This window comes from Mytilus californianus, unplaced genomic scaffold (assembly GCF_021869535.1).
Source record: "Mytilus californianus isolate M0D057914Y unplaced genomic scaffold, xbMytCali1.0.p SCAF_5, whole genome shotgun sequence".
NCBI classification, from domain to species: Eukaryota; Metazoa; Mollusca; class Bivalvia; order Mytilida; family Mytilidae; genus Mytilus; species Mytilus californianus.
The window spans coordinates 3,425,433-3,448,337 of NW_026262701.1; the positions used below are offsets into that span (position 1 = coordinate 3,425,433).

The 22,905-nt window shown below is 34.4% G+C and overlaps 1 protein-coding gene across 1 annotated transcript in view; it reads left to right on the forward strand.

Annotated features, from left to right (window-relative positions):
- Window positions 1-22,905, forward strand: part of LOC127700203 (adenine DNA glycosylase-like) — a 45,369-nt gene that overhangs the window by 11,350 nt on the left and 11,114 nt on the right. Inside the window, exons 3-8 of the mRNA XM_052203610.1 lie at window positions 1,531-1,567; window positions 2,815-2,888; window positions 7,179-7,220; window positions 7,745-7,816; window positions 20,303-20,416; window positions 20,847-20,944. Of these exons, the coding sequence (XP_052059570.1) occupies window positions 1,531-1,567; window positions 2,815-2,888; window positions 7,179-7,220; window positions 7,745-7,816; window positions 20,303-20,416; window positions 20,847-20,944 (437 nt within the window). The remainder of the gene's footprint in view (window positions 1-1,530; window positions 1,568-2,814; window positions 2,889-7,178; window positions 7,221-7,744; window positions 7,817-20,302; window positions 20,417-20,846; window positions 20,945-22,905) is intronic.

The following is a 22,905-nucleotide window of genomic DNA, read 5'->3' on the forward strand; positions in this document are numbered from 1 at the left end:
ATTTGACCGGTCGTCGTACAAGACACTGGGAAACTCATGAATGTAATACATGTATTAAAACATAAATAGTAAACGATATGAGTCTGTTTGGTTTTGAGATTTCCTCTTCCTAAAAAAACCTAATAAAATGGGTGATACAGCGGGGTGATTGATGAAACGGTTTAACACAGCCCGAAAGACGGGATCTGACTAAAGACCAAAAATATGAAAGAGAAAATCAAGAATGTAAAAGGAAAGTGCCCTGGTCCGTTTGACAAAAAACTTAAAACTTGAGCCCTTAAAAAGTCATGATGTAAAATTACCCCTCAGCATCTATATATCTTGCTTAAAAAAGTGGTTAAAAGAAACTGACCCCAAGTTTGAAAATGTAGTCCAGCTGTTATTTGACACAAATTTAGTCCAGTGTGTTCTTACGCAGCAATTGAAACCAAAACAATTAAAAAGGTACAAAGTGTTATTTAACATAGCTTATAGTGTTGGGGGAAAAGGAGAAGCCTTTTTCTGTCTGAATTTATTTAAGAAATTCTGAAAAAAAAAGATGAGGTTAATGTGGTAAGATATGGTGAGTGCTCTGGAATGGTAAGCATTTTCTGTTTTTATAAATTGAATTTTCAATAAAAATTGGACCTTCTAAGAATAAAGGAGGACCTTTAAGTATTTTTGGTCAAAGGTCCTGGACCTTCCATTGCCCTAAGTAAATTTGAACCCCTGCATAACACATAGCAAGCCACAAAAGGTCCTGACATAACCAATAACATGTAAAACAATTCGAAAGAGAAAAAAAACTGGCTGATTTATGTACAAAACAACAAACAAAATACATATATGACATACAGTAACAAACAACCACTGAATTACAGGCTCTTGACTTGGGACATGCACATACATAACGGGCAGGGTTACAGATATTAGACCCACCCTCTTACCTGGAACCTCGGTGCAACAGCATAAAACATGAACAAACTATACAAAACAATAAACAATAAAATGAAAAATAACCACTCAAACACAGGCTCCTGACTTGGTGCTTAAACATATAGACTGTGGCAGGGTTCAACATGTTTGTGGGTGCCCAACCCTCCCATAACCTGGGACATTGGTGTAACAGCACACAATAAGAAAAAACTATAAAAATCTGTTGAAAGGGCTTGACTCATCAGAAAGATACAAAGCAAAATAAACAACTAACAAAAACACCAAAAATACAAAGTACAGAACTGAGCGTACTATCAGTTACTGAAAGCTAGTTCCAAGCCAATATATCGAGTTACAGGGAATTTCAAATTTTAAAGGATAGTTGTTTACTTTGAATATTAAATGTATAGTGGGATTTCCGAAATAAAAGTTATTGCATCACACATGAAGTTAATTTCTAACAGAAACTTATTTCCTTTGACAAAATTGCAACAACATCTTTTCTGACCTTCTCTGTGAACTTTAACATGCAGTTGCATTTTGGTAGATAATGCTGAATCCAAAATTGTATGAAGCTGCATTGATTTCAATTATTTTAAGTTATTTATTTTTTAGATTACCAATCCTGATGTTAACCAGAGAGCATATGCAGGTAATTTTTAAGGTGATCTTGAATCTTAAATGATTGATTGCATTAGTTGGTAACTGCATGAAGTCTTCCTGAATGAATATTGATTGACAACAATGATTGATATTAACAGTTTTTGTTAATTCAACCAAAACTAATTGCACTCAAAATATCAGCTAGAATTTGTAGACGATGTTGTGCAAAGTATACCCCACTTGTTTAAGACATTGACAAAAATGCCATTTTAAGTGGGTACAATAAAAGTTACCAAGAAGCAGGAGGGGACAACACAACATATTTGTAAATTGCTTCATGGTACAAATGTAAATCTAAACCATATATTAAGTTGTTTTCTATCATCGTTGTTGTACAACAGCTGAAAGTCGTTATGAACAATTGTGTTATTATTGGTAGTATAAATAATTTATCATGTTGTTTTGTGTGTACTATTTTAAGACTAACTCATTTGATTTATAAATGCATAATGGTCTTTCACTTAACACTTAAAAGGGCATTAGCTACAAGATATGAAAAAAAATGAAATATGATTTTTTTGTTCAATCATTAATGCAAGTGAAATAGTTAATAAAATAAATAATAATCCGCTTTTAGCAGCCAGTTTGGTTGAATTTTGTCAAAATAAGCTAAGAAACATCGCTGATGAATTATTCGTTGCAATTGATCATGAATAATTTGACCTCATTGACACCGTATTCATGTGACCTTCAATTTAGCCCCTTAGCTAGAGATGGGTTATGCTTAAACTAGGCTTGTTCAGCTATTAAAAGTTAAATAATGTCAACATTGAAAGTGAAACAAATGTAAACCATTTGGTTGACTGATTTGATCCATAAAAACTCATTCTTGTACAAGTAAAAATGATGATAAACATATTTTATTAACATACGATATGAAATCAAACAAACCTAGAAAAGTCCAATTGCATGTGTTCGCTATCTATCTATATCTATATTTATGTTTATATCTGGTTATATGTTCATCTGCAGTCTTCGGAGGAGGTCACCTCAATGGTTAATTAGATGGCGTCTAAACTAAAATACACACGAAATGCAGATACATATTATCGAGTCAATGCATTGTAAATTGTTTATTTTAGACTTTTTATAATTTGGATATACGTTTAAGTATGTTATAAATCAAATATGAGAATCTGAGTCAAATCACTGAACATGAATTTGACAGCTAATGCCCCTTTAATTATGTTATCACAATGATAGTAATTTTGTAAGACTGTTTATTATGTATTTCAGTTTGGGTATCTGAGGTGATGTTACAGCAGACACAAGTTGCCACGGTGATAAGTTATTACAACAAATGGATGCAGGTTTGTTAATGTTATCCATATAAATAAGGATTAACATTTGGTACTTATTTCTGTCCAGAATATAACGACTTATTCATTGCCCCTTGAGTCATATGTTAAAATTTTAAATATTAAGCTTGTATATATGGTCATACCACCTAAAGTTCAACTTATATCTGAGCTATATTCTATGAAAATTACATCATTGTTGATCTGAAGCTAAAGACAAAGGCAAACATTTAATTGCATATAGATAAAAAAAGGAGTTGTGGTATGATTGCAGATGAGAAGACTATTGACCAAAGATTTGTTCAATATTAGGTCATTGCAATGCCTTCAACAATGAGAAAAAACCATACCATATGATACAGGGACTTATATTGCCTACCATATATGGTATGGGTTTTTGGCTTATTGTTGAAGGCCCTAAGGTAATCTTGAAGGCAGAGCCGGTTCATCATACAAGCACAATATTAAGCTGTGTTCATGGTAAGCTAACACAAGAACTATTGCACATGAATTTCATCGAAAACTACAACCAGAGATTTATATTTTATTTTTTGTCGAGCCTACAACTTTTGTCGCAGAAAGCTCGACATAGGGATAGTGATCCGGCGGCGTTAGCTAACTTCTTAAAAGCTTTATATTTTAGAAGCTAAAAGACTTGGATGCTTCATACTTTGTATATAGATGCCTTATGTTACGAAGTTTCGGTCTGTCATATGTCCATTGTCCTTGACCTCATTTTCATGGTTCAGTGACTACTTGAAAAAAAAGTCAACATTTTTTGTAATGTTAATTTCTTTCTTATGATGAGTAATAGGATAACTATATTTAGTATATGCAGTGTTCCAGCTAGCATGAAATGGAGGGGCGCCGCGCCCCTCCCCCGAAATTTTGCGCCCTCTGCCTTTTTAAGCGCCCCTCTGCCCTTCTGATGCGCCCCTCTGTGCCCTTTTGAAAAAAGTTTAAAAAACGATCTTTTTTCCTCATATCGTCGCCATTTTGTTGAGTTCTTTATACACACACTTCATTAAGACAACAGATTAAAATTGTTGACACTTGTTACCTGTATATAATCACCTATTTGATTAGAGTCAATTACTTAATCAGGTGAAATTTACGACCCTGTCTAATCCCTTTGCCCTGAAGTACCAAACATCCAAGTTAAATGAATTGATTTTTTAACACCTGAAGATGCAATATAGAATTTATAAAATAAATGTGAACGATGTTCATTTCTATCGTATTTGTTATTTATAAAATAACGTTCATTAAAAAAGAATCATTCCAATAGTATATCGTAAATCATCAACACGCAAAATGCCGACGAAAAAATGAAAAATTGACCGACTCGAAAATGAAAATAAGCAAAGACTTGCCAGTCTATTACATCTTTTTTCAAGAATAATGACCATCAAAGGTAAAAAAATAATTTAATTCTTTACTTTTATGAAAAATCGAGAAGAAGAAAGGTTTCTATCAGATATCGCAATTGTTCTTCTATTGTAAATTCCGCCGATTACGGAGCACTCGAAAGTCCGATTTTTATATCATTTTTCTTAAATTGAAATCCGTTTTGACTAACTTAATATTGATATTATTAGATACGCTCAACATGAAATATACGGAGATGCTTGTTGAATTGATAATAAACTTTCAAAGTTGAATTAATTTATTATTGTGCCGATTACGGAGCTCTCGAAAGTCCGATTTTTGTATCAATTTTCTTATTGAAATCCGTTTTGACAAACTTATTGATATTATTAGATACGCTCAACATGAAATATACGGAGATGCTTGTGTGGAGAAAACTGTCAATTTGTTGACAACAAGAAAGACCCAGAATGGCCCATGGCTTCAAAAAGAGGAACATTTAAGAAGCACATGTAACATTACTGACCCACCCCCAGTAGATTTCGACACTAAAGTCAGAGAGTGCTTTCTCAATGGATTAATTGAAAATATAACAGTTAGATTTATGGATGCTGACACAATCGATCAGTTGGCCATTTTAGACCTTACAGGAACAGACAACATTGAAACAATGTATGGTTTTACAGAGATAGAAGCTCTGGCAAATACATTTGACATGGACCCTGAAACTCTCCTTATTCAATGGCAGGAATTTATAGCTCTTGTGTCATCAGCAGAACTTACAGATCGTTCCTTACCTAGTCTGCTAGAGCTATTTCATTCACCTTGTCATAAGGATAAAAACCTATTATCTTGTTGCAAAACTATTCAGTGTTGCAATAATACAACCACTCAGTACAGCAGAGGTGGAGAGAATATTCTCTCAGGTCAAATTGATAAAGACAAGTCACAGGGCAAACTTGAAAACACAGACATTAACAAAAATATTAACTGTAAAATTAAACTGTGATGAAACTAAATTTGAAAAAATTCTTGATCAATGTGTGACAACCTTCTTCAAAAAGAAAAACAGAAGACTTGTCAATGTTGTTTAATATTTATTTGCATTTGAACTCTTATTTGAAAAAATCTGTAGTTCTGAAAGAGAAATGAATATAGTAATGACTATTAGTGCTCTCAGTTTGATTTTAACTTATATGTTTTAAATAAATGATTTTTAAACTGGTATATAATAGTATAGAGTATTTAACTTAGCTACATGCTTGCTAAAAATAGGTCATTATGTGGTAATATTAAGTATTTGAATTTTTTCAGTGAGAACGCGCTAAAGTGCCCTTTTTTAAAAACGCGCCCCTCTATTTTCAAATCCTAGCTGGAACACTGATATGCGTACCTTGCAAGGTCCTCATGCCCGTCAGACAATTTTTATTTGACCTCGACCTCATTTCATGGATCATTGAACAAGGTTAAGTTTTCATGGTCAAGTCCATATATCAGATACTATAATCAGTAGGTCTACTATATTTGGTATATGGAATGATTGTAAGGTGTACATGTCCAACTGGTAGGTGTCATCTGACCTTGACCTCATTTTCATGGTTCAGTGGTCAAAGTTAATTTTTTGAGTTTTGGTCTTTTTTGCTCACCGGGGCCTGATGGGCCCCATGTGAGCTTATGCCATCACTTGGCGTCCGTCGTCTGTCGTCGTAAACTATTTCAAAAATCTTCTCCTCTGAAACTACTGGGCCAAATACCTTCAAACTTTAAGTAAATGTTCCTTAGGGTATCTTGTTTATAAATTGTATCCGAAGTTTTGATCCATCGACAAACAATGCCGCCATGGCTAAAAATAGAACATAGGGGTCAAAAGCAGTTTTTGGCTTATATCTCAAAAACTAAAGCTTTTAGAGCAAATCTGACATGGGGTAAAATTTTTTTAATTGGTCAAGATCTATCTGCCCTCAAATTTTCAGACGAATCGAACAACCCATTATTGGGTTGCTGCCACCGAATTGGTAGTTTTAACAAAATTTTGCAGTTTTTTGTTATTATTTTGAATATTATTATAGATATATATAAACTGTAAGCAGCAATAATGTTCAGCAAAGTAAGATCTACTAAAAAGTTAATATGACCATAATTGTCAATTGACCCCTTAAGGAGTTATTGCCCTTTAAGACAATTTTACACAATTTGTTCATCAAGTTTGCTAACATTTAAAAATCTTCTCTGAAATACAGGTGAGCGATTCAGGCTCTTGAGAGCCTCTTGTTTTCTAATACTATATGCAATAGGTCAACTATATTTGGTGTATGGAAATATTTTATGATGTACATGTCAGTCTCGCAGGTTTTAGTTGACCTTGACCTCATTTTCATGGTTCATTTCTCAGTGTTAAGTTTTGTGTTTTGGTCTGTTTTTCAACTATAAGCAATAGATCAACTATATTTGTTGTATGGAAGGATTGTAAGGTGAATAGGTCTGTCTGGCAGGTATCATCTGACCTTGACCTCATTTTCATGGTTCATTGGTCATGCTAAGTTTTCATGATTAAGTTTGTTTCTAAGATACTATAAGCAATAGGTCAACTATATTTAATGCATAAATTGATTGTAAGGTGTACATGTCTGTCTGGCATGGTTCATCTGACCTTGACCTCATTTTCATGGTTCATTGGTCAATGTTAAGTTTTCTTGGTTAAGACTGTTTCTTAGAAACTATAAGCAATAGGTCAACTATGTTTGAATGATTGTAAGGTGTACATGTATTTCTCGTTTGGTATATATGACCTTGACCTCATTTTCTTGGATCATGTTAAGTTTATGTGTTACTTGTAGTAAAGCTTTATATTTAGGACTATCAACATAAAATCAATGGTTAGTAAAGAAGGCAAGACATTACAGCGTGTGCACTCTTGTTATCTATTTTTTTCAGAAATGGCCAACACTTCAAGATTTATCCAAAGCAAGTTTAGAGGTATGTCTTATTATGAAGGTAGAACTGTCATATTTTTTGTTATGTGAGGTAGTTAACTTATAATATACTAGCATGGTTAGCAAATTGTTTTATTTATTTAAAAAAGGAAAGAGGCTTTAAATTTGAAAAGATTTTTTATTTGCAACATGTAAAAAAAAAATAAAGAAAAAAAAATTATTATAAGAAGTAAATCTAAAAAGAAAATGAAAAAGTGAAGTTTAAAAAAAATCAGATTTACAAAAAATGTACATTCCTTTCATTTCAAACATTTGAAGGTATTCATCAATATTTTTGCATAAATAAAATATCAGTCCTATATGTTTCTTTATGTTTTAATGCATCCATAATGAAAGAAGAATAAAACACTTTTTAAAGTTTATAAAGACGTGAAATCTCTGCAATGATATCAAACATCATTGATTTCAACAAGACTGGTTGGGAGACATACGTCATACCTTTGGTCATCTAAGGTTTTACTTTTTTTGCATGGTTTTCATTTATTACTCTTTGTTGTGTATTTTTAGGAAGTCAATGAAGCCTGGTCAGGTTTAGGGTACTACTCACGAGGAAGGAGATTGCATGAAGGTGCTCAAAAGGTAAGACTTAATAATCACCATTAACACTATATGAACATATATCAGGAATATAAAGTGTAGTACTGTAATGACTTGGCCAGGATAAATTCCTTTGAAAAACATGTGTTTGTACTTTCAAGCACCTGCTTTCGGCTACGAGTCGATTTTTCGGTTATTTTAAAGTTTGACACAGGTTCTCACCTTTCAAATTCAATTCATTATGCTTTCAGTGTTCTATTCATTCCGTTTTCCCAGTGTTCAACCATTTTTATTTATGTATAATCGAGATAACTTATGTAGCTAACTTTCACTTTCATACATCAACCCCTATTTCCGGCACAGTGATTTTTGTGTATTGATTATGGGGTTACACTAAAGACCTGAAAGTGGACCTGAAAAGACCTGAATAGACCTGAAGATATACGACTCAAATTATTCAAATTACAATAACTTCTTTATTTTTCAATGGATTTTCTTCAAGTTAGAATTTTGTTAAAGGTAAAGAACCACACTTTACTAGAAATAAAATGTTTTAAAAAAAAACAAATTGTTGATGCCAAAACCTGGACCTGAACGAGAAATGAAAAGACCTGAACGGACCTGAAAATCTATGCTCAGACTTATTCAAACTTCAATAACTTTTTAAACATGTCAAATATTCAATGAATTTCCTTCAACTTTAGATTTTGTAAAATAAAAATATATAACATTTTATTAAAATTAAAAATTAAATAATAAGAAATATGTTTTGCGTGCCAAAACTCGGACCTGAACGGAGAATTAAAAATCTGAATGGTCCTGAAATTCCACTAATATATTGTTTTTCAAAATGAAAAAAAAAAAAAAAAATTAACGAAAAATATTATTTTGGTGAAAAGTCTTGGACCTGAATAAACCTGAAAATAGATTTTTGAAGGCCGTACGGTGACCTATATAATAGTTGTTAACTTCTAAGAGGTTCTATGTCATTTGGTCTCTTGTGGAGATTTGTTCCATTGGGATCAAACCACATCTTCTTTTTTTACTAATATTTTATCAAAAGAAAAACAAATATCAAAACTGACGGGAGATACCAATAGGATAATCAAAACTCCCATGTCAAAACTTATAAGTCAAAGAGACAGGAGATGCCAAAGGATACCATAGACATGAATAAACCTAAAAAAGGGTTGACACCTTCAAACTAGGATAACCCCTCCACATTCTGTATGTGCCTGTCCCAAGCCAGGAGCCTGTAATTCAGTAGTTGTCGTTTGTTGCTGAATATCATCTTTGTATATCTTATTTTTTTTCATTCATTATTTTTACATAAATCAGGCCGTTAGTTTTCTCGTTTGAATTTCATTTGTCATTTCGGGGCATTTGATAGCTGACTATGCAGTATGGGTTTTGCTCATTGTCTCATTGGCAATCATACCACATATTCTTATTTTTATATTCATATTGTATGTTTGTGACAAAACTTGGACCTGAATGGAAAATGAAAAGACCTGAATGGACCTGGATATATATAGTTAATTCAACATAGCTTTTAAAACATTAGCATTTTCATTCAAGAAGAGTCAAAAGTAAGTCATTTACACATTATTACATAATTATACAATATTAAAACACATTACACTTAACAATGAAAACACCAAACAATTATATTATAGAACAATTAAGCTAATTAATTATCATGTAATCACGCATATATACAAAATGATAATTTCAATCTAAAAAGTTTAATCCTTTAATTTCATCAATTTTCTTCGTAAATTATTATTCAGACTAATGATACAATTATCACCTAATATCAATACAAGGTGTGAATTACAGCCGGCACACGTTCCTGTAATTAAAACGTTCCAATTAAAGAACACGCGTCTTGAAGACAATCCTTTGAAAAATAAAAAAGTAATCGTATTTTGAAAAAATCGAGTAGTATAGCTTCAGGTCTATTCAGGTCTTTTCAGATCCACATTCAGGTCTTTAGTGTAACCCTTCATTATTCAAATTAGGTTGACTGTGTGTAACCTCAGGTGAACTTTATGTACCACAACCGCAAAACAGTGTATGAATACTATAGCGATTGTAGATCGGTTTTTACATGATTATTGTATTAAAACAGTATTAATTATGATTGTTAATTGTACTAAGATGATTTTTATGTTCAGTAAACATATTGTTTACGTTTTATTGTACTTATTTCTAGCAATCGGGGATTCTTTTTCTTACTTGTCAGGCCCGTTTCCAGTTCCCCGTTCGTTTCCCTGTTTAAACTGTTCGTTGCCCTGTTAAGTCCATCAGAGTATAAAAAGCTTGCACCCGTTTGCCAGGGCCTCTTCCTCCTAAGTTAGACCTACAGATACGTTGCCAGATTTTCGGAAAGCGAAATTTTTCAACAATTATGTCAAATGCTAGAGGTCAAGAAAACCTGTACTAGTTCTCGTAACCCCAAAGGAAATGGTCAATGTGAACGTGTACACAGAACCATACTGCAGATGTTGCGTGCATATTTAAAAGGGAACCAGTCAGACTGGGATAAACATATTGGTTGTTAAATGGCTGCTTACAGATCAAGTGCAAATGAATCTACAGGTCTTACCCCTAACATGATGATGCTTGGACGTGAAGTCAAGACCCCCTTAAATCTAATTTTTGGATATAACCAACCTGAGGAGATAAGTGCCTCTTTTGGAGACTATGTTTCCAAATTAAGGCACAGAATCCAGTTAGCACATGAAATTTGTAGACGTTTCATGTTGAAAACTGCCAAAAGAAGAAAAGACCATTATGATATTAGATTGTCCCTAAACTGTTATAAACCTATAGATCCAGTTTGGCTACTCAATGAAATAAGGAAAGAAGGAATTTGCCAGAAATTGAAACCTCAGTGTCTATATTGGGCCCGGTATTATTTTTAAGAAAATGAACAGTTTAAATTACTGTATTCAGCTTGACAAAGAAGGACCAGTCAAAGTGGTTAACCATGATAAGTTGAAACCCTACCAGGGGAACCAGTATCCAGAATGGTGCACCAATGCTGTCAGAATTTACAAACGCCAGAATAAATAATTGTCATTTTGATGCTATAAAGATTGATTGTAACCAAGTTTTACATTAAATATATGTATCCAGCTAATTGTTACACAGTGAACAAGATTACCTATCTAAGCCAGTCTTCCAAATTTAAGATCTCCTTGATGTTAGTCACAGATAGTGGTTCTTCACCTCTCATATTCCTTGGCCAACCATCGTCCTATAGTTAATAATCCAGTAACTGCCAGCTGTGTTCAACCAGAACTTAAAAGTTTTATTTGACATTTGTCTTATCATTCTCTCTCCTATCTTTCAGCACCATGGATTATGACAGAGGAAGGGTATATCAATGTACTAAATGCTGTTTTGCCGTGGAGAAGAGGGCAGCCATTTAGCATTACACTTGTTAACATTTTGGTGTGGATGAACATATGTTCTCTTGCGAGCAATGTAATTTTTCAACAGACAATAAACAACTGATGAAGAGGCATCCATCCTTTTACGCTCCACATAGTACGGCAAGACTTTTTGCCACTGAGCAAGTAATATACCAGGGCAGTGACGAGGTCTATTTAAAAGTTAATCCCAATCCAAAGCAGGTTGATCCTGAATTACACCTTTCCAAGTGGGAACAGGAGGCCTCTGTGTTGTTCTGGAACACAAAGAAAAAACCCAAGCCCTCAGCCGCAGCTGGATCTGCACAGCAACTTATCTCTTCAATCAATTTTCCCGTTTTGCAGTCTGCTCTTACATCCTATTTTGAAACTAACCCTGTCTACAATACTTCACCTTTGAACTTGCCATCTGTACCATCCACAACTGAACTACAACCAACTGGTGCCATGTTTACTGAAACTGAGATCTCCACTGAGCTTGTGGATACGAGAGTGGTGGTGGCTGAGGAGTCTGACCTAGCCGACCAGATCATACATCTCTCCGACCCTCCAGCCATGCCATCGCCGCTTAAATGTGCAATAAGCTCAGTCCCGAGACCATCACTACCAGATTTTGTCCTGCCGTCTCCTGATGATGAGGAGGAAAACTTGATGCCCCAGTTACTTGGTTTAAGTCGGGTTCTATCTCCACCTGAACCTCCTGTTGAAAAGATTTCGTCCGTACAAGATTATACTCATTCTCTACAGTCGGCTTTCAAGCAACTGATCACTGCTGTAAATAAAGGTAATAAATATCTTGAGACAATGAACAAACAACTGTTCAAAAACCACGACATGTTAGAAAAAGTGGAAATTGCAGTAAGGAGAAGTAACATTGTAAAACCTAGGTCGCCCGTAAGAACCCGTTTTCCAGCCAATACCTTTAGACGTCCCCGTTTGCCTCTGAAGAGGAAGTTCATCCCCGAGAGAACCGTTTCCCCGTCCAAAAAAGTGAAGTCGTGCATAAGAAGTCCCCTAAAGAAGAAGACCAGTGGTAACAGAAAGTGGTAGACATTAATACCCTTTATATGTAATGTAAATTGTTACGATTTTTCCTTTTAAATTGTAGTTATTTATATACAGGTAAATGTTATAATAAAGTTGCAATGGTATAATTACTGAGGTCTTCCAGTAATGTTTACAATTTTAGCACTAGCATATATCTAGTACTATGTAGTTTAAAGGTCAAAATTTAAACTTTTCAAAATTTTTATGGAATATATGGAATCTTTGACCTTATATTCTAATTCCCAAATGTTAATATTAAGAATTTTATTGGTTAACTTTTACAGGATGAGACATTCTGAAAATGTAAGTCCTGCCCCGGGTGGTTTTTTAATTTAGACATTGGTGTATTTAGTCTTTAAGTGACAGTCATTGTTGCTTTTTATTAGCAATATGTTTATTGCTAATAGTTGTGAATCAAATTTTTATGAGGTATAAGGAATCCTTGGCCTTATACCTTAAATCCAGTATTGTAGTGGCTAAATTACAATTTGATGGTTAATTTTTGCAGGATGAGACATTCTGAAAATGTAAGTCCTCAGATGGGTAGATTTTGAATTGATATTGTTATATTTATGTTGATAGTGAGTCTTTTTAGTGACATTAATGTGTTGCTATATTTTTGCAAGTTGTATCTTGTAATTCTCATTGTACTTTGTGAAAGTACTCTAGAAATTGAATGTTTTGAGAGAATGATTATTTTTGTATTGGCAGTTAGATAAATTGATAAGTTTATTTCAGACCATACTGATATACGATAATTACCTGTACATTTTTCTCAGCCTTGGAAGTAACATTTGTTTCGTTACAGTAAATAATGTCTGTTACCTAAAATAAAAGTAAATTTTCAGGCTAAGTCTTTAAACAGCTTATATTTAGAAATCTGTTCATATTAAATTATTTTTAATTTATTGGAAAAGTTTGATGAAGAATTTTTTTTTAAAGTAGACATTAACCCTCAATGACCCTTGGTAATTACCTTGCCATGCTGCAAAATGTTAGTTTATATGCATGTTTAGAAAAGAAAATGCATTTGTACAGTAAGAATGAGATATATATTGAGTAATTTTGATGAATGTGCAGTATGTATTCATACTAATATTGTATAGCATGAAAAAGTGAGTGATTGTGGATGTACATGTAGTTACCATGTGCTAGTAGAAATAGAGATTAAATTCTAGTCAAGGTTATTGAGTTTTTAAAGTTTAAAGTTTGTTATTATTAAGTCTCCCAAACGAAGTTTGGGAAGACTTATTGTTTTTGCTCAGTTCTTATTATTATTATTATTCTTCTTCTTCTTCTTCTTCTTCTTCTTCTTCTTCTTCTTCTTCTTCTTCTTCTTCTTCTTCTTCTTCTTCTTCCGCTGCTTTTAAATTTGAACTTGTCCGCACCCGTTCTCCAAAACCGCTTGTCAGATTAACTTAGGGTTTCACAATATGTTAGACTAACATGTCTAGTGGTGCAATCAGGGTTTTGTTTGTGCAATGGGGTTTATAAAGAGGTACTTTGGGGGGCAAAAAGAAAAGAGGGTTTTACTATAGAACCCTATGGGATTTTATTTTTTTAAATTTTCAAATGATTATAAATTGAAAACCGTTTGTGATAGACACAATCTTTTTAATTGAAAATGTTCTAAATGATAAAGCCCATTTAATGAAATACAGGGTTAGTCCCCAGGGGTCACCCCCACCCCCTGCCATTTAAGAAAGTTCTAATACCTTGTAAGTGGTAAAGATCCCCACCCCTAAACCATATATATTCTGGTTTGTCATGCTAAGATGGTTTGAATGATATACAGGGTTAGTCCCCAGGGGTCATCCCGACCCCCTGCCATTTGAGAAAGTTCTAATATCTTGTAAATGGTCGAGATCCCCACCCCTAAACCATATATATTCTGGTTTGTCATGATAAAGCACATCAAATGTAATACAGGGTTAGTCCCCAGGGGTCACCCCCACCCCCTGCCATTTAAGAAAGTTCTAATATCTTCTAAGTGGTCAAGATCCCCACCCCTAAACCATATATATTCTGGTTTGTCTTGCTAAGATGGTTTGAATGATATACAGGGTTAGTCCCAAGGGGTCATCCCCACCCCCTGCCATTTGAGAAAGTTCTAATATCTTGTAAACGGTTGAGATCCCCACCCCTAAACCATATATATTCTGGTTTGTCATGATAAAGCACATCAAATGTTATACAGGGTTAGTCCCCAGGTGTCACCCCCACCCCCTGCCATTTAAGAAAGTTCTAATATCTTGTAAGTGGTCAAGATCCCCACCCCTAAACCATATATATTCTGGTTTGTCATGCTAAGATGGTTTGAATGATATACAGGGTTAGTCCCCAGGGGTCATCCTGACCCCCTGCCATTTGAGAAAGTTTCTAATATCTTGTAAATGGTTGAGATCCCCACCCCTAAACCATATATATTCTGGTTTGTCATGATAAAGCACATCAAATGAAATACAGGGTTAGTCCCCAGGGGTCACCCCCACCCCCTGCCATTTAAGAAAGTTTTAATATCTTGTAAGTGGTCAAGATCCCCACCCCTAAACCATATATATTCTGGTTTGTCATGCTAAGATGGTTTGAATGATATACAGGGTTAGTCCCCAGGGGTCATTCCGACCCCCTGCCATTTGAGAAAGTTCTAATATCTTGTAAATGGGCGAGATCCCCACCCCTAAACCATATATATTCTGGTTTGTCATGATAAAGCACATCAAATGAAATACAGGGTTAGTCCCCAGGGATCACCCCCAGCCCCTGCCATTTAAGAAAGTTCTAATATCTTGTAAGTGGTCAAGATCCCCACCCCTAAACCATATATATTCTGGTTTGTCTTGCTAAGATGGTTTGAATGATATACAGGGTTAGTCCCCAGGGGTCATCCCCACCCCCTGCCATTTGAGAAAGTTCTAATATCTTGTAAATGGTTGAGATCCCCACCCCTAAACCATATATATTCTGGTTTGTCATGATAAAGCACATCAAATGTTATACAGGGTTAGTCCCCAGGTGTCACCCCCACCCCCTGCCATTTAAGAAAGTTCTAATATCTTGTAAGTGGTCAAGATCCCCACCCCTAAACCATATATATTCTGGTTTGTCATGCTAAGATGGTTTGAATGATATACAGGGTTAGTCCCCAGGGGTCATCCTGACCCCCTGCCATTTGAGAAAGTTTCTAATATCTTGTAAATGGTTGAGATCCCCACCCCTAAACCATATATATTCTGGTTTGTCATGATAAAGCACATCAAATGAAATACAGGGTTAGTCCCCATGGGTCACCCCCACCCCCTGCCATTTAAGAAAGTTTTAATATCTTGTAAGTGGTCAAGATCCCCACCCCTAAACCATATATATTCTGGTTTGTCATGCTAAGATGGTTTGAATGATATACAGGGTTAGTCCCCAGGGGTCATCCCAACCCCCTGCCATTTGAAAAAGTTCTAATATCTTGTAAATGGTCGAGATCCCCACCCCTAAACCATATATATTCTGGTTTGTCATGATAAAGCACATCAAATGAAATACAGGGTTAGTCCCCAGGGGTCACCCCCACCCCTGCCATTTAAGAAAGTTCTAATATCTTCTAAGTGGTCAAGATCCCCACCCCTAAACCATATATATTCTGGTTTGTCATGCTAAGATGGTTTGAATGATATACAGGGTTAGTCCCCAGGGGTCATCCTGACCCCCTGCCATTTGAGAAAGTTCTAATATCTTGTAAATGGTTGAGATCCCCACCCCTAAACCATATATATTCCTATTTGTCATGTCTCGAACATTTGAATGACGTATACGGTCAGTCCCCAGGGGTTCCCCCCACCCCCAATGTTCTAATATCTTGTAAATGGTTGAGATCCCCACCCCTAAACCATATATATTCCTGTTCGTCATGTAATGAACATTTGAATGACGTATAGGGCCAGTCCCCAGGGGTTCCTCCCCACCCCCAATGTTCTAGTATCTTGTAAATGGTCGAGATCCCCACCCCTAAACCATATATATTCTGGTTTGTCATGCCAAGATGATTTGAATGATATACAAGGTTAGTCCCCAGGCATCACTAATGCATATAACTTTACTGGACCAAACCAATTTTCACTGGACGTTGCCCAATGTCAGGCAACCCTGGGAATTACGAATTATGGGAGCTTCGTTTGGGAGACTTCGTAACAGCATCCTGTTACAATCATTTCTTGTTGAAGTTATATTTTTCTATACAATATGAGCATAATTATTTATAATGATTGTATGTTTTCGTGAGGACACTGAGCCAATGTAATGACTTGGCCAGGCGAAATTCCTTTGAGAAACATGTGTTTGTACTTTCAAGCACCTGCTTTCGGCTATGAGTCGATTTTTTGGCTATTTTAAAGTTTGACACCGGTTCTTACCTTTCAAATTCAATTCATTATGCTTTCAGTGTTCTATTCATTCTGTTTTCCCAGTGTTCAACCATTTTTATTTATGTATAATCGAGATAACTTATGTAGCTAACTTTCACCTTCGTACATCAACTGCCATTTCCAGCACAGTGATTTTTGTGTATTGATTATACAAATTAGGTTGTCTGTGTGTAACCTCAGGTGAACATTATGTACCACAACCGCAAAACAGTGTATGAATACTATAGCGATTGTAGATCGGTTTTTACATGATTATTGTATTAAAACAGTATTAATTATGATTGTTAATTGTACTAAGATTATTTTTATGTTCCGTTAACATATCGTTTACGTTTTATTGTACTTATTTCTAGCAATCGGGGATTCTTTTTCGTACTTATCAGGCACGTTTCCAGTTTCCCGTTCGTTTCCCCATTTAAACCGTTCGTTGCCCTGTTAAGTCCATCAGAGTATAAAAAGCTTGCACCCGTTTGCCAGGGGCTCAGTCAGACCTACAGATACGTTGCCAGATTTTCTGTCAGTTTTTACTGTCGTACAGTCAGGGGTACTACTTGTACAAGTAATTTTTATTTAATTGAAGAAGTAAATAAAATATACTTATACAAGTTAATTATATTGTTTGAATAATCTCCCCTTAATTTTCTAAAAAATTTACTTGTATAAGTAAATTTTTTTTACAATCCCACAAAAATTCTCAAGTTTTGAGATGTAAAATCATGCCTTTAACAATTTTTCTCAGGTTAGCTCATAATTTTTGATAAGAGTTCAATGTTTCATCTCATTAATTCAACAAAGAAACTGATTGAGCAAAGATCTTAAGTATTTGCGCAAGGCCTTCAAAAATTGCTCCTTGGGGGCTTGTAAATGAGCAGTGTTCTAAAGATAAAAGACAAATGAGATTTTCATTGTCCATGAAATTACACTTAAATGAATAGTAAAGACATCTGCAAAGGACAGACAATTCAAAATTCTGTTAGAGCAAAGAAGTTCTAAGAATTCAAGAAAAGAAGATAGGATGACTTTTTTACTTGTATAAGTAAAAAAATCTGAATGCCTAAGGGACATAACTAGGCCAAAAAATAATTTACTTATACAAGTAAATAAAATACACTTGTATAAGTATCCTACAAATTTACTTATATAAGTATATTATAATTACTTCTTGAAGTAAATAAAAATTACTTGTACAAGTAGTACCCCTGACTGTCGTATATTTCACATTCGCTGAAGTTCTTCATATTTTTATCATGAATTTCATGAGATTTTAAGCAGTTTCATTGCAGTTTAGAATATTTGGCTTTTTAAATACACATTTGTGTAGTTTTTCAATTGTTTAGTGCAGTTGATTTTTCTAAATTACCAAATATTTGGACATTTTCTGTTCACTATAAGTCTAGTATTTTGGACTTAGATCAGAATCAAAAATGGATTTAATTCAATTGTAAATATAAATAGCGGGTCTATTTATTCAGGCTAGTTTTCATTTGCTAACCTGTTTTCTTTGAGACAAAACGGAATAAAGTTACATGCCTTCCCATCCCCCATTTTCTCTCCATTTTTGGTTAAGACATATTGTTAAGTATCCTGTTTGCTGAGTTGCTCCAGTAATCAGAGAGAACATAAATAATTTCTGTATACTTTCTAAGATAGGAATAGTAAGAAGCTAGGACAATTAAATTTCACTTTTAAATACTCTCAATCTCAAATGTGATTGAAGTCTGCCTTCCTGTGCTTACTCAAGGAGGCTGAGGTTAATTAAATAATAACAAAGTACAGTTATTTCAATTATATAATTTATTAGGAGATGATATATATATATATTTCTCTAATTCTTCGTCAATTTATCCCTTTCTGCACCCATTGTATAAAAAAAATTTAATCAACGTGTGGTTCGTTTGATCTCAGTTCTTCATTGGTTAAAATCCGATTATGACGTCAAATTTTCTTGCTTTCCTCTGAATTTCCTATTGTGACGGCATGAAAAAAGGCTACCATGCCTGATGACGTCACATAGAAAGAACACATCTTTTTGCAGATCATTCGAAAAGAAGGAATAAATTTGCCTGCGTATTGTTTGAAAATCATTAGAGAAACAGATTCCACCACCAAATCTCGTGTAATACGATATTTATCCACTCTCGACAGTTAAATTTTAAATATTTAAAACGCTCGGCAAGCCTCACGTTTTAAATTTGAAAATTTAACTGTCTCGAGTGGATGAATATCGTATCACACTCGATGCAGTGGTAGAATCTATATGTAAACAAAGATATGATATATAAATTATTGGGTAGTTGGTTGAACACTGTGGCAAATAACTGGATACATTAATAGTTAGAAATATATTTATACTTCCAAAAGTTGTTAAAACTGTAATTTGGTTCACTGTGATATCTGTATGAAATGCTTTACTAATAATACAAAATTATGCTCTTAAATATCTTATTTATTAATCATTAAACTTACATAATAGTAGTCCAACTTGGTCTCTGGTTGTTGGTGTCATAACACTGTCTCATGGGAGAATAGACCCTCTTGCTACACCTAGACAAGAAACTATTTGATTGTCAGACAGAAGATATTTATTTGTGTGCTAGTCTGTTGGTACCGTTCCTTGCGTTTCCACTTCTTGATTGATAGTTTATATGTTGACAATTTAGAGGTTCATCCTCTACCTTACAGAGACAATCTGTTCTATAAACTACACGACAGGAGTGTGTTCATTTCCACAGAATAGAGCGTATTTGAATATTCCTAACCCTTTTCGTTCGCCCTCTATTTGAGTTATTCATTTGTTTTAATATTGAGATTAAATATTTCCGTGTGTTTTGACCCCTTTGACCTAGTTAAAAATCCCTCCCCATGAGATAATTACATCTTAATAAAAAATAGTCTATTAAGGTCCCCTGTGTACCTGTAAACGTAGGTGGTGGCAGCATAGTTAAAGAGACACCTGTCAGGCCAGTTATTACAATTCAGTTGTTGACCCCCATCCCGTTTAATACAAGAGGTGCTAACGTTAGCTCATGATTCCCCTTTATCCGGCCATTATGGACGAAAGAAAACCCTTGCCAGGATTAGGCTTGAATTCTACTGGTATGAAATGAAAGAAGATGTAGCTGTTCACCTTTTGAAATGTGACCGGTGTGGCAAGAGCAAGTTTCCTAGTTTGGTCGAAATTTAATTATGACGTCAAAGTTTCTTGGTTTTTTTCTGAATTTTCCTATTGTGGCATCATGGAAAAAGGCGACCATGTCTGATGACGTCACATATAAAGAACACAACTTTCTGCAAATCTTTGAAAAGGAAGGGAAAAATCATTAGAGAAACAGATTCCACCACTTTAACTCATTTGTTACGATATTTCTCCACTCTCAACAGTTAAATTTTAATCATTTAAAAAGCTTGGCAAGCATTGCGCTTTGAATATTAAAATTTTACTGTCTGGAGTTGAGAAATAACGTAACACACTTATTGCAGTGGTGAAATCTATATATAAATGATGCAATGACCATTTAGAAGGATTAATTAAAAAAATTATTTTAGAAGAATTCTGAAGTCTGAGCCATACTGTTTATATATGATTATAATTACAACAATTTTTAACAGTGTAAAACATACATTTGTAGGTTGTAAATGAAATGAAGGGAAAAATGCCAAAAACAGCTGATGAATTATTAAAACAGCTTCCAGGAGTGGGGAAATACACAGCTGGGGCGATTGCTTCTATAGCTTATGGGCAGGTCAGTTATCATATATAGGACTATTGGGAGTTGTAGTTTTATAACCATAAATATAAATTTGAATAGAAAATCATCATACAACTGCTCCCCTCACAAAATAAAAGACGAAAGAATAATAGTATTTGCTTTACCAATATGATGCTAAAGGTCTAAAAATTAAGGTCTTTGTTGGGGATATATATAGTGGAAAATGACTTCAAAGCATATAGAATTAAAAGGTTTGGAAAAAGCCACTACTTAGAAAGAATTCACATATCAAGTCTGTGCTAACAAAAAAGTATCAGTCAGTAAGGTAAAAGCTTAATCTTGACAATTAAGTAAAGAAATTTAATCTAATTTGTATTTATTCATTAAAATATATGCAATTTTTCAAAAGAAATTATTAAAATATAATTTTAATTTACATTGTTGTATATGTTTTTTTCTTCAGGCAACAGGGATAGTAGATGGTAATGTTATCAGAGTTTTATGTAGAATGAGAAAGATGGGTGGAGATAGTACAAGTCAACCAGTCCAAGATAAACTATGGTATATTTATATGTTAGCTAGATAAACCTGACAAATATAAACTCTGGTACAAATATATATATATATATCTGTAATATCCACAACATTTTTATAATTAGGTTAAGATAAAGTATAAAATTTGAAATATTCTACCTTTTGTAATTTGTAAAGATTGGTTTAGTGAAAATGAGTAAATCATTTCATTTTATTGTATTGTCTCAAAGCTACGGACTCGAGACGTAGGAGTGTTGTTTCTTTCATTCATTAGGATTTCCATGGGGTCAACAATTTGTTTATATTTGTGATTAGGTCAGTTTAAGGTGAACCCCTTATGATAAGTCTAAAATATTTGGTATGCAGTTGTAGAAGCATCATTTCCATGGGCTTATTTGACCCTGCCCATCAGTCACAGTTATGCGACTGTGAAACTTATGTGTGGATTACTTGTTAAAGATAGTGATTAGGTCAGTTTAAGGGAAACCACTTTAATATGGTACATCAGTTATATTTGGTATGCAGTTGTATAAGCATTGATATACATTTATATCATTTTGATGGAGATTATTTGGTCTTACCTCCTCAGTCATCGTCCATTGACTTTAAAACATTAGCATGGTTTTCATATAACAGTTTTTGATTAGATAAGTTTAAGGGAAACCATTATGGTAGGTCAATTGTATTTGTTATGCAGTTTTATAAGCATTGGCACATCTCACTTCCATGGAGATAATTTAGCCCCGCCTCCTGTTTGGTGGAATATTACTTTTGAAGCTTTTGCATAGTTTAAATGTTAAAGTGTACCCAGTTAGATTTGAACATTTGCATAAAACAATCGAAAATACACACAAGTGAGACGAATAACCTCTGTCTGAACCAGGGCTTCCAAAATTATTTTTAGCCAGCCGGACATTTTATATATTATCCCGATTTTAATCCCTTAAGACTAAATAAATAAAAGGCAATTAAGGTAATCAGTTGCCGAGTTGGCCATCCCAATGATTGACATTAAAAAAAACGATATTAAACTTTCTTTGATTCAAATTCGAAGTTCTGACGTAAGCTGTTAAATTGGCAGTGCAACATCAGCGTACTTATATCTGCTTAGACTCTTTATTTGTGCAAAATAACGTTGTCAAAAACTTTACTTTCGTAAACCGGATGTTATCTTGACAATGGTAAAACATATACCAGAGACGGATACGGAAATTCCGTGTACGTTTGCAAAGCATGAATGAGTGCAAGTAGCTCTTTCTACATTATTTCTTCAAGAAAATATTCGAAATAAACGTGAGATAAAGGTATCAATGACAATTTAAGCATTTTTTTGAAGAAATTAGGATGCATAATTAAATTTCACACCTGCGCACATGCGCACACGTGTACTAGTTCAAACAGAGACATGTCTCTGGTTCAAACAACGTGGTTATGACGATTTTTCATTTTCACCTTTTTAGCTCACCTGGCCCAAAGGGCCAAGTGAGCTTTTCTCATCACTTGGCGTCCGTCGTCCGTCGTCCGGCGTCGTCCGTCGTCGGCGTAAACTTTTTACATTTTGAACTTCTTCTAGAGAACCACTGAATGGAATGAAACCAAACATGGAATGAATGTTCCTTATGAGGTGCTGACCAAGTGTTGTTACTTTGTAGCCGATCCATCATCCAAGATGGCCGCCAGCGGGGAACTTAGTTTAACATAGGACCCTATGGGAAATGCATACAAATGACTTCTTTTAGAGAACCACTGAATGGAATGAAACCAAACATGGCATGAATGTTCCTTATGAGGTGCTCACCAAGTGTTGTTACTTTGTAGCCGATCCATCATCCAAGATGGCTGCCAGCGGGGGACTTAGTTTAACATAGGACCCTATGGGAAATACATACAAATGTCTTCTTTTAGAGAACCACTGAATGGAATGAAACCAAACATGGCATGAATGTTCCTTATGAGGTGCTCACCAAGTGTTGTTACTTTGTAGCCGA